At 43.4% G+C, this 16,703-nt stretch overlaps 1 protein-coding gene across 2 annotated transcripts in view; it reads left to right on the top strand.

Annotated features, from left to right (window-relative positions):
* Positions 1 to 16,703, top strand: part of MED12L (mediator complex subunit 12L) — a gene marked incomplete at its 5' end in the record, with an annotated part of 324,843 nt that overhangs the window by 65,808 nt on the left and 242,332 nt on the right. For both annotated transcript variants that reach the window (XM_082655449.1, XM_082655448.1), the window contains 6 exons: positions 5,109 to 5,278; positions 7,729 to 7,839; positions 8,862 to 9,131; positions 12,169 to 12,318; positions 13,150 to 13,249; positions 13,569 to 13,705. In XM_082655449.1, coding sequence (XP_082511575.1) covers positions 5,109 to 5,278; positions 7,729 to 7,839; positions 8,862 to 9,131; positions 12,169 to 12,318; positions 13,150 to 13,249; positions 13,569 to 13,705 — 938 coding nt within the window. The remainder of the gene's footprint in view (positions 1 to 5,108; positions 5,279 to 7,728; positions 7,840 to 8,861; positions 9,132 to 12,168; positions 12,319 to 13,149; positions 13,250 to 13,568; positions 13,706 to 16,703) is intronic.

The raw sequence follows: 16,703 nt of genomic DNA, 5'->3' as shown, positions 1-16,703 counted from the left end.
GCCTTTTCACTTTGTTGATGGCATCCTTGGATCCAGAAAGCATTTTAACAACAGAAAACGAGAAAATCTTTCAGTCATTTTCTTGGGGGCTCACAGATGGAGGGTGCAGCATCTTATATATACTGAACTTTCCTTCTCCCCCTCCCCACCCTCCCATCTGTCTGCACCGAAGGCAAAGTCGGGCTGGTTAAATCCTCTACATCCTGCAGTTTTGAGAAGCGGTCTGTTCGTTCTCACTGTGGAGAGGCAAGAACCTTTCATTGTAGTGGTGTAGCTTCAGGGGGAATGTTTGAGGATATAGGTTTTTCCATTGAGGAGCCTGTCATTGGAATTGACTTAAGTGCTGATTCAAGTGGATCACTTTAAAGATGTGCACCTTCATCTCTGGACTTGGTTGGAGTTTTTACAAAGCAATCTTTGTTGCATCTATTTTATGTAGTGGGTTCCCACTGGTTTTGATAAAAGGAAAGAATTTAGCAAGGAAAATAAGCCTTCATAAAATTAAAGCGTATATGTATATTAGGGTGTGTGTGTGTCAAGTTTACATTTATACTTATATTTACAGGAAGTTTACTAAAAAGAATAGAAAGTTCTGTATTTGCGTGGGCCTCTCGTAGCACGCTGATGAACAGGCGCTTCCAGTTGCATTGGTTGTAACAAAGGCGGAGTGCTCTAGAGAGGGAATTTGGCATTTTCCCTACAGTGGTGTTTGAAACCTTCTAGGTCTGCAGTGATGAGTTTAAACTAGAAAGCGAAGATGTTTGTATGATGATTTGATAGGCAGAATAATTGCGGAGGAACCTGATTTAGTCGCTTTATTTTGGGAGGACCTTATAGTGTATTGACTCAAGTCAATACTTAGATCTTGAGCACATAAGGAATAGTTTTATAGGGATGAAAGAGACGGAGGAAATTCTAATACATCAGTTAGAGAAGAGAGAGAGATCCCCGCTAGGTGGCGGGGTGGTGTCCAGAGACTAGAGAAGGCTACACGAGAGACGTGACATTTGAATTGGGCCCAGAAATCTTCCCATCCCTGAACACAGGTGGTTATGGAAGGTCCTGTCGATAGAGCATCATAGGCGTAAGAGTCAGAGAGAAAACCCCTTGAGCTAGCACCTTGAGTGTGTATGAGGATGTAATGGCAGATAGTATTTGAAATGATTTTAATTCCCAGCTAAGGAGTTTGACCTCAATTCATCAAGGACTGCAGATCCATAGGAGGTTTTGGAACCACGAAATTGACGTTGGTTGATTCCATAAACACGTATCCAGAGCATTATGTTAGGCATTGCAGCTCAGCTGAGACAGAAGCAGGGTCTAACATCAGGGGCAGTCAAAGTCTAACCTTTAGTTTCCTTTCTAAAAACTTTTCATACCAATAATAATGATGATCGCTTCTGCAGTGCAGGCACTGTGCTAAGTAACTCATCCTTACAGTAACTGACCTGGATGTATTATTATTATTATTATTTTTTTTTTTTTTCGGTACGCGGGCCTCTCACTGTTGTGGCCTCTCCCGTTGCGGAGCGCAGGCTCCGCACACACAGGCTCAGCGGCCATGGCTCACGGGCCCAGCCGCTCCGCGGCGTGTGGGATCTTCCCGGACCGGGGCACGAACCCGTGTCCCCTGCATCGGCAGGCGGACTCTCAATCACCGCGCCACCAGGGAGGCCCAACCTGGATGTATTATTGATCCTTGTTGCAGCGATTAGGAGATTGAGGTTTAGCGGAGGCTAGATGCCTTGCTCACAACTCAGTGGCGGAGCTAGGACTTGGACCCAGGGCCATCCTGTCCCTAAGTTCATTCTACCGGTAGCGCTCAGCGCGGCCCTGTATTGCGTCTCTGCTGTGTCGCGCTGCCAGGACGCCCTCTCCGTGAGCGTTGCTGCATTTGGGGTGCTCTGTGTTTGCCCCCAGGGTGGACGTTCCTCTTCTGCTGAGTTCCCAGTTCTCTTATTAATACTGTAGGTATTCCAGGCCCTGGGAGATCATCTTTTAATGTAACTTGACAGTCTCTCTTCTCACTTATCGTGGATTTATCAATTTATGTACTTTCATGTCCTGGAGTGGGGCATCTCACACCTGTTTGTGTGCTTCTGGTGTACCTGTGTGACCTTGAGTTACGCCCGCAGTGCCTGGATCTATTGTACGGTAGGGTGAACCGCGTGGCCTCTGAAATCCCTTCTGTTTGGGGGGAGAGGCATCCACAAAGAGGAACAGTGGCTACAGGATTCTTAGATGCCAGGGAGAGTGTTGTGAAAAGGACAGGTCGTTCTTTTCAGTGCCGACCCCTGACCCACCGTCAGTAACATTCATGTTCGTAAGCTTTCGAATAATCTGGCTTCGTGGACCTTGAGTTCTACCTGACATCAGTGAACTAGAGATGTAGCCAGAGCCTCTGAGTTGCTCGATTTTAGAACTGGTCCACTTTCAGAGCAGCCTCTTTCATCGCTTTCTGCATCTTTCTACCTTTGAACCTCCTTACCTTGCTCCCCCACCTTCCCTAAGATCTCTAACCGTTCCTGTTTCCTTTTTATCACTTAGGACTGGGTCCCCACTCCAGCCCAATTAAATCAGAATCTGGTGGGATGGGGCCGAAGACACTGGCGTTTGGTAAAAGCCTCTGGTGATGGCATTTGCGTTCAGGGCTGAGAACCGCCGTGTGTCTTGCCACTGCTGCCCTCATTTCTCCCTTTTAATGATCAGTCCTAACTAAGCATGAGAGGTGTCCGTGAACCTAATAATTTTAAGGAGTGCAGTACTAGTGGCTATTTGTTATTTTTTGTTTCTAATGAAAATTTTGTGTGCATCCTAATTTTTATATTAGTTCACACTGGACTCTCTTCAGTCCCAGGTCTCTGAATCGGTCTGATAGATGTGACAACTTAATGTCAGTTAAATACGGTTAAAGTTAAAATACATGACCAAGAGGTCTATATTTGAATTCCACTTGAATTTTAAAAGTAATTCAAATTGTGGAATGATATATTCAGATCCTTAAAAAGTTATACATATATTTATGTAAACAGTCAAGCACACAAGAAGGAAAAAAGAAAACAAAAAATATAAAACTGTTTAATGATTATGAGATTTTTCTCTCGGCATATCTGCATTAGAAATTTTCTGTAGTGAATGCGTATTTCTTCTATATTTAAAAAAAACAATCTTGAAAAGAAAATACACCCTAGACAAAGTAGGGGTGTGTGTGAATGTGTGTGTTATTTTTAGCCCTTGAAGCTAAAATATTCTGAGGGGGCATTGAGAATAGTACCATACTGAGAGTGAGTTAATAGCAAGGCTTGGCACACAAAAGCTAGGATTTGGATCCTTGTTATTTTTGTTTCTGCTTATTATAGCTAAGCTAAACTCCTCTCATCTGATGGTTGGTATTTTGCTTTGCTGAACGAGTGAGAGTCATGAGATGATTAGTCCATAACAGGGGCACCAGAAAATGATGACATTGATAATTTATTGTTTGGTTTTTAATGACGAGGGAGTAATTTTAACAATAATATCTGTTATCGGTGGTGCTTTCTGAAAAACGATTATACCAGGAACAGAATGTTGACTTAGTATCTGTTCATCTTTTTGCAGTGGCTTATTACTGGAGCAATGCTTAACGTGTGCATTTGAATTTCAGTTTTAACTAAGACACAATTAGAACAAGTGGTTTAGACCAAAACTTAGCAGTCATTAATCATCTCTGGGTACTGTTGTCAAGTAATTTTAGTAGTACTTAAAAAATAAAATCAAAACGCTCAATTTCTAATAGATGTTTAGTTTCTACTCTTCTTTTTGTCAAGATAGGTTCCTTTAAAAATAAGAAGGGTGGAGAAACTACTGCCAAAATAATGAGAAAACAGCACTGTGTGGTAATATTTCAGTACAATGATTTCTTCTGAAATGCTGTTTCACTAATCCTTGGGGAAGTTTGGCTGTGAGCATGCAATTATTACATTTCTATCCACAGAATGGGCTAAAGTTGGCATCACATCCTTCATGGCAGTCAAAGGCAACACGTTGACTGAATTTGTGACCGTGTGGCGGATACTTTGAATAATTTTAGTGATTTTTTTTTTTTTTAATGCTACATTTTCTGTTTCCTCCCCAGTTTCCTACCTTTTGTCGCTCATTACTCTTTCTGATTGAGTTCTGAGGCATCTTTTGTTGGTTGGGGAGAGTAGAATAACTGAAGGTCCAGATGATTGTCCAAGAGGCGGCCCCTCTTGTGTCCCAGGCAGGGGTGGGGGAGTGCAGGGTGGAACGCTATCTGGGGCCAGCCTGCGGGGAAGGTCAGTCCTCTTACAGATTGACAGAAACAGAACACACCTTAGTTAGGCATGTTTGAACCCTGACTTGGAGCCGGAAAAATGTACCGTTAAGAGAGCTGCATTTGGGGGGATTTTGAATTCTTTTGGAGTAGTAGAATTGTGGTTTCTTTTTTAATTTATTTTTTAAAATTAATTTTATTAAAGTATAGTTGATTTACAATGTTGTGTTAATTTCTGCTGTACAGCAAAGTGACTCAGTTATATGTACACATATACATTCTCTTTCATATTCTTTTCCATTACGGTTTATCACAGGAGATTGAATATAGTTCCCTGTGCTATATACAGTAGGACCTAGTTGTTTATTCTGTATATGTAATAGTTTGCATCCGCTAATCCTAAACTCCCAGTACATCCCTCCTCCACCCTCCTCCCCCTTGGCAACCACAAGTCTGTTCTCTATGTCTGGAATTGTGATTTCTTAAAGTGCTCACCTCCCCTGTTCTATTCCCTGCTTGTGCCTCTGATATATTTTTATATGAGTGTGGGCATCTCTCCTCTTAGGTCAGGGGTCACAGAGGGACAAGGGAAGAGCTGGCCGGCAAGGCGTCCTTGCCAGCCGATGGGGCAGGCACATTACACTAGTTTGCGTTACTTAAGGGCTTTGGGGTGGGTGTGCCTTTCTGAACAGTGCTTGCATACGTTTTCCAAAGCCATTTTTGTGTAACAGATGTTTGTTTAATAAGTATATCCTTAAGATAATCAGAAAGGAAGAAAAAGTTCTTACAGTCATCGTATCTGGAAGTGGATTTTTTTTTCTTTTTTTAAATGCAGAGTGGACACAAATATCTACCAGGTATCTTCGAGAGCAGTTGGCCAAGATTTCCGACTTTTACCACCTAGCTTCCAGCGCAGGCGATGGCCCTGTCCCTGTGCCACCCGACGTGGAACAAGCAATGAGGCAGTGGGAGTACAACGAAAAGTTGGCATTCCACATGTTCCAGGTAACATTCCCACGAAACTCAAAGGCTGCTAGCGTGCTTTTAAGAGGAGAGCAAATTCCTTACAGTTTAGTTTTTTTTTTTGGAGGGGGGGCGTTAAATTATATCACTATATGAACTAATACATTCAAAGAAAGCCATCTGACATATCTCACACTAAATTAATATTAAAGGTAACACCTTTGCCCTGAGATGACAGCTTCCTATTATACATATTGATCGCCAGCTTTCAATGATGCCAGCTCTTTTAATGCCATTAATTGGTTTGTAATTGCGCTATTAAATGTAATCCTCCCAAGCCATTTACTTTGCAAAAACTGGAGGCATTAATTCAAAAAAATTTTTGTGCTGATGCCTCCCGTCTTATAGATCTCCTTTAGAGCTTAGTTATTCCAATGAAAGGTCATCTTAATTTTGTTCAGCTGCAGTTTAAAATGCAGTTGAGAGGAGGGGTAAGGGCATTGAGGAACGACTGAACTCCCATCCTGACACGCTGATGTACATCATATTGACCAGAAGAGGGCGCTTGTGCCGTTATTTGCCTCGATTGATCTTTACTCCCGGCGTGGAGGAAGGACGAGTGTGTTCAGCTGGAGTTGTGTTACCAGCATAGACGTTCACGACCTGCTGTCTTGATCAAAGAGGAAGGGGGTAGAAAGGATGTGTGGTTTCTAAATTTCCCTCCTTAGAACTTCAATTACAATTTCCAGGTGGTAAGCAACTTTTTCTAAGAGCTCAAAGTAGGAAACTTTGCCGGTCCTTTGGGAAGTAGCATTGTTAGTTTTAAATCAGTAAAAACAACTCTTAACCAATTCTAGTTCCATTTAGCAGAAGACTACTTCGGTGCCTGCTCTGAGCTTTTATGACTTTTTTTGAGCTGAGGATTTCGTCTGCATCTTTGAAAAAAGTGTCTCTCAGCATGCTTAGTATTTTAGGAAGGATTACTTTATGTAATAGGAACACTGAGATCAGTATCTCTTTTTTGGAAGCAGTTAGGTAGGTCCTAAACAGATGAATCTAACTGGGACATTAATTTAAAAGTTCATCGTATTTTAATTCACCTTATTCTGAAACATGAAACTGTCTCTAGTATGTACATGTGCAGGTGTGCATGTGCAGAGATAAGGGTACAGGTACATAACAAAAGCATCTTGAGGATGGACATTATGTAGTCGTTGGAAGTCATGCTTATGAAGATACTTTTTCTTTTGAACCTTGCCTTCACCATCTCTTAATTCTTCATGCAAGATTCCATTTTATTTATTTCTTTAACTTAAAGTTTACTTTATTGGTCTGAAAATTATAAATTGCAGTTTTTCTGTGGCTAACCTTTTAACTTTATTTTGACTGTAAGCATTTAAAAAAGAGAGAAATTAGCAATAAGTGAACACTGCTATCATGTCAATGTGGTGTCGCTGTAATGTTTTAAATATAGAAACTATAATTTAGCAGTATATTTTTACACAAGTCATTGATAACCATGGTAGTGGACGACTGGTGATACGTAGATATGTCAGAGTTGCTGGGAACAAAGTAGGACTTCATATTAACTACTAAGGTTGTTAACCAGAATGACCATAAAAGTTTAAGTGGCTTTCCCAGAAAACATAGCTTTTTGTTTCTATCTTGAAGATTCTTTTATGATGTGAATCATAATACAAGGTTATAATGTGACATTAAATATGTGCGTGCATGGAATGCCATAAAGAATGTGTGTATTTATATGTACATACATAGGAAGACAATAGATGAAAATGTTAACATTGCTTATGTTAAGAGGAGCTACACCAACCCTGTGAGGCATTTTGGAAATTTATGGGTATGTTGTTTTTTAGTGTAGTTATGTCAGAATATTTATACATTATTACAAATTCCTTTTATTTCTTTATGTTACAAATGATTAGGCCATTATATTGACTTTTAAGGTTATATTTCTTAGGTAGGTTATGGTAGCTGAAACTCACTTTAGGATAGAGAAGGAGGCTACTAAGGGGCCTTGGATCTGATAGGATTTCCAACCTCTTTTTTTGAGACGATAGTACGATGGGTGTTTTTGTTCTTTGTAATTGCTACCGTTGGCCAAGTTTCCTCCTATGAGTATGAGTTCATAGAACCCTGAAATCTAGCCAGGTATTTGACGTGCCCTGGGAGTCTGAAAGCTTCTGAATTTTCTTTCTTGTAGGAACTAATTTTTATCAATTTAGAATGAAGCAGATATACAAAACCCAAAGAACAACAACAACAACAACAGAACCCTCCAATCAGCCATACAGAATAGCACCAGTTCTCTGCTTTGTTTAGAATTTAAACTTTGATCAAGGGGACCATGTTTTACTACAACCACAAAAACAATAGGAAAATTACACTTAAGCATAAAGATAAGACTGCTCTTTTTGAATTTTAGTTGGTTTTGTTTTAACATTATTAGTGTGATTTTTCTTTGTTCATTTAAGGAAGGAATGCTAGAAAAACACGAATATTTGACATGGATCTTGGATGTGTTAGAAAAGATCAGACCAATGGATGACGATCTTCTTAAACTCTTATTACCACTAATGCTGCAGGTACAGTACATGTAACCATGAGCCAGTTGATTTTATGGGCAAGGAACAAGTCTGATGAGAATGATGAGGTAAGTGGAGGTGGAAGAAGAAAAATTTTCTTTTTGAAATGGAAGGAGAAAAGGTCTTGATGTTCCAGCACTTGAAGTGATAAGAGGCTTCTTGTAAGTTGTAGCAGTCATTTGCTGGGCCACGTGTTCCTCTCAAGTATTCTCACCCACATTGATTTCCCCCCTTCCCTGAGCTGAGCAAACAGCTCTTGAAATACTGTCTCCTTGTTCACACAGATTTCTGTGAAAACAAAACAGATCGTCTCTTTGTAGGGATACAGAGGATCTTCTACATTCTTTTGATATTCTTTGAGCCACTGGGGGTGGGAACTTCCTGTTTTCACGATTGGCCTAAGATCTGTTAAAATTTAGGCTATCTGGATGAAATTTATTTAAAAAAAATTTCTTGCATTTGACAATTCCAGCAATATGAAAGAGTATCGAGTTGAGAAGTCATTCTCTCTCTCACCCAGTACCCTCCCAGAGACCACACCGTACTAGTGCCCTGTGTCCTCCCTGAGACATCCGTATCTGTGCTGTCCACTCTAGTAGCCGCTAGCCAGACGTGGCTCGTGAGCCCTTGACAATGTGACAAGTTCACGTTGTGACGTGCTCTTGATTTAAAGTGCGCACGAGGCTTCTGACTTGGTATGGAAAAAGGAGTATATAATATCTCGCTAATACTTTCTGTGTTGAAATGATAGCATTTTCGATTTAGGTATATTGGGCTGAATAAAATACATCATTCTGTGATTTTTTTTTTTTTAATGGCTACTAGCCATTAAAATTTTAATTTAAAATTACATATGTGGCTTGCGTTATATTTCTGTTGGACAGCGCCAGTCTATGTAGCACTTTGGAAGGGGTTTGTTTGTTTGTTTGTTTGTCTTTAATGAAGAAAAGCCTGTATTACGATAGCTGTCTCACCGAGTGGCCTAGGACATGACTGAAGTCTGGTGTCCTTGTGCTCCCCAGTATTCAGATGAATTTGTCCAGTCGGCCTACCTGTCCCGCCGCCTTGCCTACTTCTGTGCCCGGCGTCTTGCGTTGCTGCTTAGCGATGGCCCCAACCTCCTTGCCGCCCACTCGCCCCACATGATGATAGGACCAAACAGCTCGGGCATCGGGGCCCCCAGTCCCGGCCCTCCAGGCCCCGGCATGAGCCCCGTGCAGCTGGCCTTCTCCGACTTTCTCTCCTGTGCACAGCATGGCCCCCTGGTTTATGGACTTAGTTGTATGTTGCAGGTAAGTCCTTGGCCCTTCCTGTTTTATGTTAACATTCAGTCCAGGAAACAATGGAGTTGGGAGTCTAAGATCCAAAAGGCTGACCAGGCTCTGTTCAGCTGCCAGGCAGCACTGCTTGAACATCTAGTAGCATGTCGGCAGCTGGGCTGTTGCCACCAGGTGTGAGATGCAGCCTTGTCCTAGCTCTAGGAGCACACAGGTCACATTCCTCGGGCTCCTAATGTGTCCTGCTCTTTACTAAGGGACTTTGGGACAGGGCTGGCTACAGAGTCACGGCCTCTACTCTGGTAGAGTTTACTGTTTTGTCCGGAAACAGACAGGCTCATACAAGGGCAGTTTCCATGTTCTGTGACAAGGGACTGGTTGGTGGAGGGATGTTCAGGGGGCTGAGTTGAGAAGTGGAACTTCTAGGCCAACCTAGAATTCAGGGAGGTTTTCTGAAGGAAGTGATCCTGACCAGTGCTTATAATATGGGTTTAAAGTGTTCCTGGCAGAAGGACAGCGTGGGAAAAGGCCCAGAGGGTTGATCAGTCCTCTTGTGTGCAGGTTGGTCTTAACAGAATACCTGAAGTGTGAAATCTGTTGGGGGTCAGGGTGTAGAAGACCCCCTGTGCCTTCTGATTAGGATGTCATTGGAGGGTTTTATGTGGGGAGTGACATGGTCAGTTGTGTGGTTGGTTAGATTGTTTTGGCCACAGTAGAGGGAAGATCTGTGGGAGTGGGGAGGTGGGGGAGAGAGACAAGGCAAAAAATAAGTTAGGACGATCCGAGGTAAGCTCAGTTTTGGACTGTCTTATCCCTTGTGATCTCCAAGTGGTTATGGTCAAGAGGTGGTTACATGTCTGATTCTGAAGACACGGGCAGACAGGGCCAGGTGTGTGGATTTGGGTCACTCAGGGCCACTCGGCTGGTCAGGACCCCAAGAGGGGGGCGATTACCTAAAGAGTTGGTAGTGAGGGACGACCTGTGGACCCGAGCGGCACAAGTGGTTAAGAGGTAGCAGAGGGGAAGCTCACAGAGGTGACCAGGAAAGTGTGGCCAGACTGGAGAGAGAAGAACGGTGGGGAGAGTATTGCTATAAACAAAGATGATGAGAATAATATTGTCGTAATTCAACTGTAATGATATTAATAGCGTTTATTATGTTCTAGGCACTGTTCTGAGTTGTAGCATAGATTGTGTCATTTAGTTCTCAGAGCCGTCCTATGGGAAAGGAGCCAATATTACTCCCGTAACAGGAATAATGAAATGGTGGCATAGGTCACACAGCAAGTAAGTGGCGAAGCTGGAAATCACACCCAGCCTGGACCCAGAGTCCACGCTCTTAACCACCATGCCAGACTGCCTCTCTAGGTGCTGCAGAAAGTTGCCAGAAGGAGTGAGTAGTGGGCAGTGGCCAGTGGGTTGGGGATGTCTGATAAGAAGATGGCTGGGACTGTCGTTGACAACATGGTGGTCACTGATGATCAGTGAATGGTGGGTGAGGAACCATATTCAGGTGGGTTGAGGAATGATGGAGAATGAGGAGAAAAAAATGATCCCTCTTCTTCTGAGAATCGTGCCTATAAAGGGAAGAGATAGAGGTTCCTGCTAGGTGAGTGGAGATTTTTTTAAAAAAATTGTTTTTTGATGGACAGACTTGAATGTATTCCTAAGCTAAGGGCAAACTGGTAGAGAGCGAGTCTAAGATTAGGAGCAGAGGGGTGGGTGTTTGATGGACCAGTGCCCTGGATGTTGGCGGCTTCGGAATTAAGAGCACAGGGAAGGGCTCCCTCGTGGACAGGAGATGAGAACCCCACACCCTCATGGATGGGACGGAGGAGATCAGGGTGTGGGCCAGCGGAGACAGATGCACTGGTGGGGTTCAGGGACTGACGTTATTCACATCTGCCATCTGGCTTCCACGAAGATGTCTCCTTGGCCTCAGATTCTAGTTTTTTAATAATGAAGTTTGCATTTTAGAAAAGAACTATTGCACTCATTCTCTAGGCGGGTGCAGTTTGTGGTTGAGTGGCACGGTAGCATCATGGTGAAGGCATCTTCTTCAGAATCATTACAGTCCTGATTCTAGCCTCTTCTCTGCCACTTAGTAACTTTAACCTCGAGGCTCTGTTTTCCCGTGTGTGGATGGCGGATGGAGACAGTTCTTAACACTGTCGTTTCCGGGACAGTGTTCAGCACAGAGTGAGTGCTTAATTCAATAGGAGCTATACTATTCAATCCACAGTTAGGAGGCAGCGGGATTAGCATAGTGATGCCAGGCCTGTGTGCTGAAATCGCCTCGGGCCGGCTACTCACGTCCTCTGTGGCTCGTACACCTCTTTGGTCCAGTTGGGGAGCACCACTTCCTACCTCGTGAGGTTGTTGTGATGTATAGGTAAGATGGTCGTAGAAAGCGCAAGCGAGATTGAGTGAAAAATGTCTACAGGGGCCCAAGGTTGGGGTAGGCAAGCTGCAAGCTGTAGGCCAAGTCCAGCCTGTGTACTAAGAATAGGTTTTACATTTCAGTGCATTACTGAAAAGGGAAGAGTATGTGACGGGGATTATAGGGAGCCTGGAAGGTTTAAAACATTCACTACCTGGCTTTTTATAGAAAAAGTTTGCCACCCGCCCCCCCATCCAGCTTTACTGCCTGCCCAGCACTTAAGAGGCCGTTATTTGAGAGATTTAAAAAAAAAAAAATCTCTTTAGCTTTTACAACCTTAGAAATTACATATTCTGAGTCCATTTCATTTTTTAAATTGCATGACATAAATTGAAATGACAGTTTTAAAATGACAATTATTGCATTTTTTATTAAGTTTCCCAGGCTGTAGATGATAACATTCCTTAATTTCTCAATAGGTGTATTTCCTCCTATTCAAAAGAATAATTCTATCTTAGTTTTTTGTCTCATCCCTTGAAACGTTGAGAATGGGGTAAGACGTTCATATTTTAAACTCACTGGTTGGAAACTGTAATTTGCTTATGACCCTTAAGCTGTTGTGATACTCTTCTCCTTCCTCTAAACGTCTGGATTTTCCTGCTTTATTTCCAGACTGTTACTCTCTGTTGCCCAAGTGCCTTGGTGTGGAACTACTCCACAAATGACAATAAGAGCGCGAACCCGGGCTCGCCCCTGGATCTGCTGCAGGTGGCCCCCTCCAGCCTCCCCATGCCGGGCGGGAACACGGCCTTCAACCAGCAGGTAGACTTGCTGTTCCAGTGGTTTGTTGGGTGTTTTCATTCTTGGGAGGCATCACAGCACAGTGGGCTAAGCCTGGATTGCAGCACACTCAGGTTCTCGGGGGCCGTTCCCAGCTCTGCCGCCATCTCTCCAGGGGACCTCGGGGAAGTCAGTAGCCTCTCTGAACTGCAGAAGTTTGTCACGTTGCTCCTTTTCTTCTCACCCTCTTGCTGGGCTGTTCTTGTGGACAGTTCTGCCCCCCGGACAGTAATTACGGTGGTGAGACCGTACATGACGGCGACATCCCAAGTTAGTGGTCTGTATATTAGTATAGTCATACACTGTAGAGTTAGGAGTCTGGGTATTTCGTAACTATTATATGTTTTTATTAGTGCTGGGTTATTTGGTTCAAAGACTGAAGAAACTTGAACCACAGGACCATGACAAATATTTAAACAAGAGCTCTGTTTTGTTTTTTGTTTTTTTTTTTTAAACCAAGCAGTTTTCTTCAATTAATAAAGCGTGGCTAGTTGCTTTCATACACAGAAAATGGCCCAGAGATGGTATTTTAGAACTTTTACCTTTCTGTCTTGATGTCCTGAAAATATTTCACTTGTAAAGATTTTTTGGCAAGCATGTATTTTTGTGGGTATTTATTATCGAAAACTGGCATTGAATCAGCACTTGTAAAATTTAAAATGCACTTCTCGGGCAGCAGGCTGAATTTCCTACAGTGCAGTCGAGGTTGTAGCTCACTGGAGGATGTTCTGCTCGTGTGGAAAAACCTGACATGATTTAGACAGCCATTGGGGCTTTCCAAGCACAAGTTAATTAGAAGTGATTATCTTTCAGGTTCGGGCCAGGATTTATGAGGTAGAACAGCAGATCAAACAAAGAGGCCGTGCAGTGGAAGTTCGGTGGTCTTTTGACAAGTGCCAAGAGTCAACAGCAGGTACAGAACACAACAGAAGAAGGAGCGCTTTGGAACGCTGGACTTTTTGCCGTGTTTCTCATTCTTGAAAATCAGTCCTCGTTCTGAATAAGGACGCTCTTGGACTTAGCCCCCTAGTGCATTTTGAGGACGTTCTCCAGTCTGTGCCCTCTAGATCCTGGCTGTCTAGAATGTCAGGTTTGATTTTGTTGGCAATCCTTTTATGCTGAGAATGATAATGTCTTAAAATTCCCTTTGTCCCACCTGACGATGACTTTGTACTGTGCTACTCTGGCTTTGTTTGGCCCTTCTTAACTGCATGCTTAATTTCTGCACCTAGGGGTGACCATCAGTCGGGTTTTGCACACGTTGGAGGTGTTGGATCGGCACTGCTTTGACCGAACGGATTCCAGCAATTCAATGGAGACACTTTATCATAAGATTTTCTGGGCGAACCAAAACAAAGATAACCAAGAGGTAGAGTTAATATTTCTTTTCTTCTTGTCACCTTTTATTTTCTTAGCATATTTTCTTCTCTTTTATTCACTGAATTCTGGCAAAGCCTTTTCTGTGACGTGTAATATCTTATGAAGGCGTCTACACCCTGAAATCATTCTATTGTTGGACCACAATAACTCACCATTATTAAGATGAACTGTCCACTGGGCTGGTCTATCTAAGTATATTGGTTGAAAAGATTTTTCTTAGCCCTTTTATCACCACTCCCCATCATTTTAGTTTTAGCAGAATATCCTTCATCTAGTGATTGGATTTTATATAATGGTTTGGTTTTAATTTAAGGGGAATGTGTTCTAATATTTAGCATGTCAGCAGTGAATGAATCCTTGCGGTCACGGTCTTTGAAGAATCTGTAGACAATTATTTAGACGGGATTCTCCAGAGAAACAGAACCAATAGGGGGAAAAATTATATTTATATGTATATATATATATATATTATATAAAAGCAAGGGAGAAGTTTATTTATTTTAAGGAATTGGCTCACGTGATTGTAGGGGTTGATAAGTCTGAAATGTGCAGGGTAGGCCAGTAGGCTGGAGACCCAGGGAACCTTTTCTTTCTTTTTTTTCTCTTAAGGCCTTCAACTGATTAGATGAGGCCCACCCACATTATGGAGGATAATCTGCTTTACTCAGAGTTTACTGATTTAAACGTTACTCATGTTTTATTAAAAAAAAAAAAAAAAAAACAAAAACCTTCACAGTACCATCTAGACTGGAGTTTGACCAGAAAACTGGGAACCATAGCTTAGCCAAGTTGACACATAAAATTAAGCATCACAGACAATTTTTATTTTATGCTTTCCTAGCAGTGTCTCATTACTGAACTGCTCTATTAAGACAGAATTTTCAGTAATGTTTTCTCAACCTTATCTTGGGAGAAATAAAAATTTTCTCTTCCTTTTACAATGGAAAGCATGTATGGTATATCCAAGTTGTGGAGGCATCAGGAATGCAGAGGTAAGTTTTAACACATGGTACCCATCTTGAAGGAACACTTAATTTAACTTAATTGTTTGAAGTATAGTTGATTTACAATATTAGACTCAGGTATACAGTATAGTGATTCAGTATTTTTATGCATTATACTCTATTTAAAGTTATTACAAAATAATGGCTATATTTCCCTGTGCCGTATGAAGGAACACTGTATAGCTAACTGATCATAAATATCTTTGATTTTCATACTCGCCTTTGAGAATGCATAGGTGGAAAGAAGAGATAAAACAACCACCAAAAGCCTTTCCTTATCCTACCTTCATGTGAACCTGATGTGAATTTGTTCCAGGCTATTCTTCTTTTTAAAATAATTTGTAAGTCAGCACCTTGCATCTCACAGATAAGGTTCGAGACCGTTGATGCCAAGTGGGAGGTCAGGATGTTGAGAGTGAGGTACAGACCGAGTGTGTTTTCTAACTCCATGTGAGTCTCAGTAGAGATGCCTCAGTATCCCTGTAGAGCACACTGATGATAAGTCTACCTAATTCTCTGCTTACTGAGGCAGGTGAGAGGGTTGCTGTGTCCTTTTGGGACAGAGACCTGAAAGTCTCTCTATTTGTAATAAAGACTTTTTCTTAGCTGAAAGGCCTCAACAGTACTAAGATTTTTTTTTAATGCCTAGAGGTGAGCTGTCTGGAAGGACAGCAGGGACACCTGAAATTCCAGGTGTCCTTTTGGATCGCTGAGCTCTCTACCCTAGTGCTGAGTCAGGACGGCATGGTTCCCTGGTGGGAGTTTTACCCAAATCCCTAACGTTTACTTACTCTAGATTAGTGCTCCGTGGCTTTCCATTCAGTATAGCGAGAGGTGTGGTGAGCTGCTGAGCCCAGGTGACCGGGAAAGGGGCTGTCCCTTCTGAACAGGGCTTCTGCTTGATCTTGTAGACCCGCTGTTGCCTGATCGCCCCGTGTTTTGGGAGAACCTGGATGTGGAGATCTGTCTGTAAACTCTCCCAATCTTAAACCACTCTGCCGGCCAAGCCGTATGTCTTGTGGGCCGTGTTTGCTCAGCTGCCTGTCACGTTCCAGCTCCTGCTACGTGTTTTATGCAACACTGACTCAGGTAGCTTCCTGTTCAGTGTCTTAGAACCACTTGTGCTGTGCATGCTAGAGGTGGAGGAGCCCGATACCCATGCGAGGGGGTTACTTTGGGGCCGTGAGGACCTCCTGATTCCAAGCCCTGCCTGAGTCTGTCATGTGTGACCCATAGGCAGGGGTGGCGTTGCCGACCTCACCTCTGGGCGGCAGGGTCGGGAGGTGCCCCCTTCAACTTCCAGAGCCCCCAGACCGCTTCCTTCCGCGCGGCTTCTCCCCTCGTTTGTGTCGGGCTTGGGGGCAGAAGCAGCTGCAGCTGCGTCTTGGGCTGCCGTGAGGACATGGATAGAAGGGAGAGTCAAAAGGAGGCCTTTTCCCTTCTCTCTGTGGTGCCCGAGGAAGCAGACTTTCTCCTGAGTAATGACAAGGCCAAACCAGCTGCAGTGGCCAAAGCTGGTCGGAACAGCGGCAGATATGCATTTGCTCTTCCCCTGCTGTTAAATCCAGCTCCCTGGACAGGTGTGATGAGTTCACGTGGGCGTTTTCGAATGGAGGGTCCAGAACAGGCCTTCTTTCAGCTCTGGTCCGGGCCGGCTCCGCAGCAGTGCGGCTGCAGGACTCTACCCACAAGGCAGAAGCTCCGTGTCTTTTCTGTCATGGCTGTGCTTTGTTCCGTGTCTCTTCCTGTGAGCCGAGGGCTGCACAGCCCCAGGGCAGCTTCCTCCTGGTCACCAGCACGCCACCAGCCTCCAGGCACTGCGCCAAGGCCCAGCAAGCCCTCGGGAGATGTTTAATTGGTGTTTTTGGGTGCTCGTAAAAAGGCTGCTGGGACTGTGGGCAGGAAGCGGCAACCCCTCTGAAAGATTTGGCTGGGAAGGCTGGGGTGAGGGCCGTGATGAGGTCTGTTCAGTCTGTGGGTTTT

The sequence above is a fragment of the Grampus griseus genome (assembly GCF_964374135.1).
Source record: "Grampus griseus genome assembly, chromosome: 5".
Lineage (NCBI taxonomy): Eukaryota > Metazoa > Chordata > Mammalia > Artiodactyla > Delphinidae > Grampus > Grampus griseus.
The sequence above is the reverse complement of the archived record's forward strand: the minus strand, read 5'-3'. Positions and strand labels throughout refer to the sequence as shown.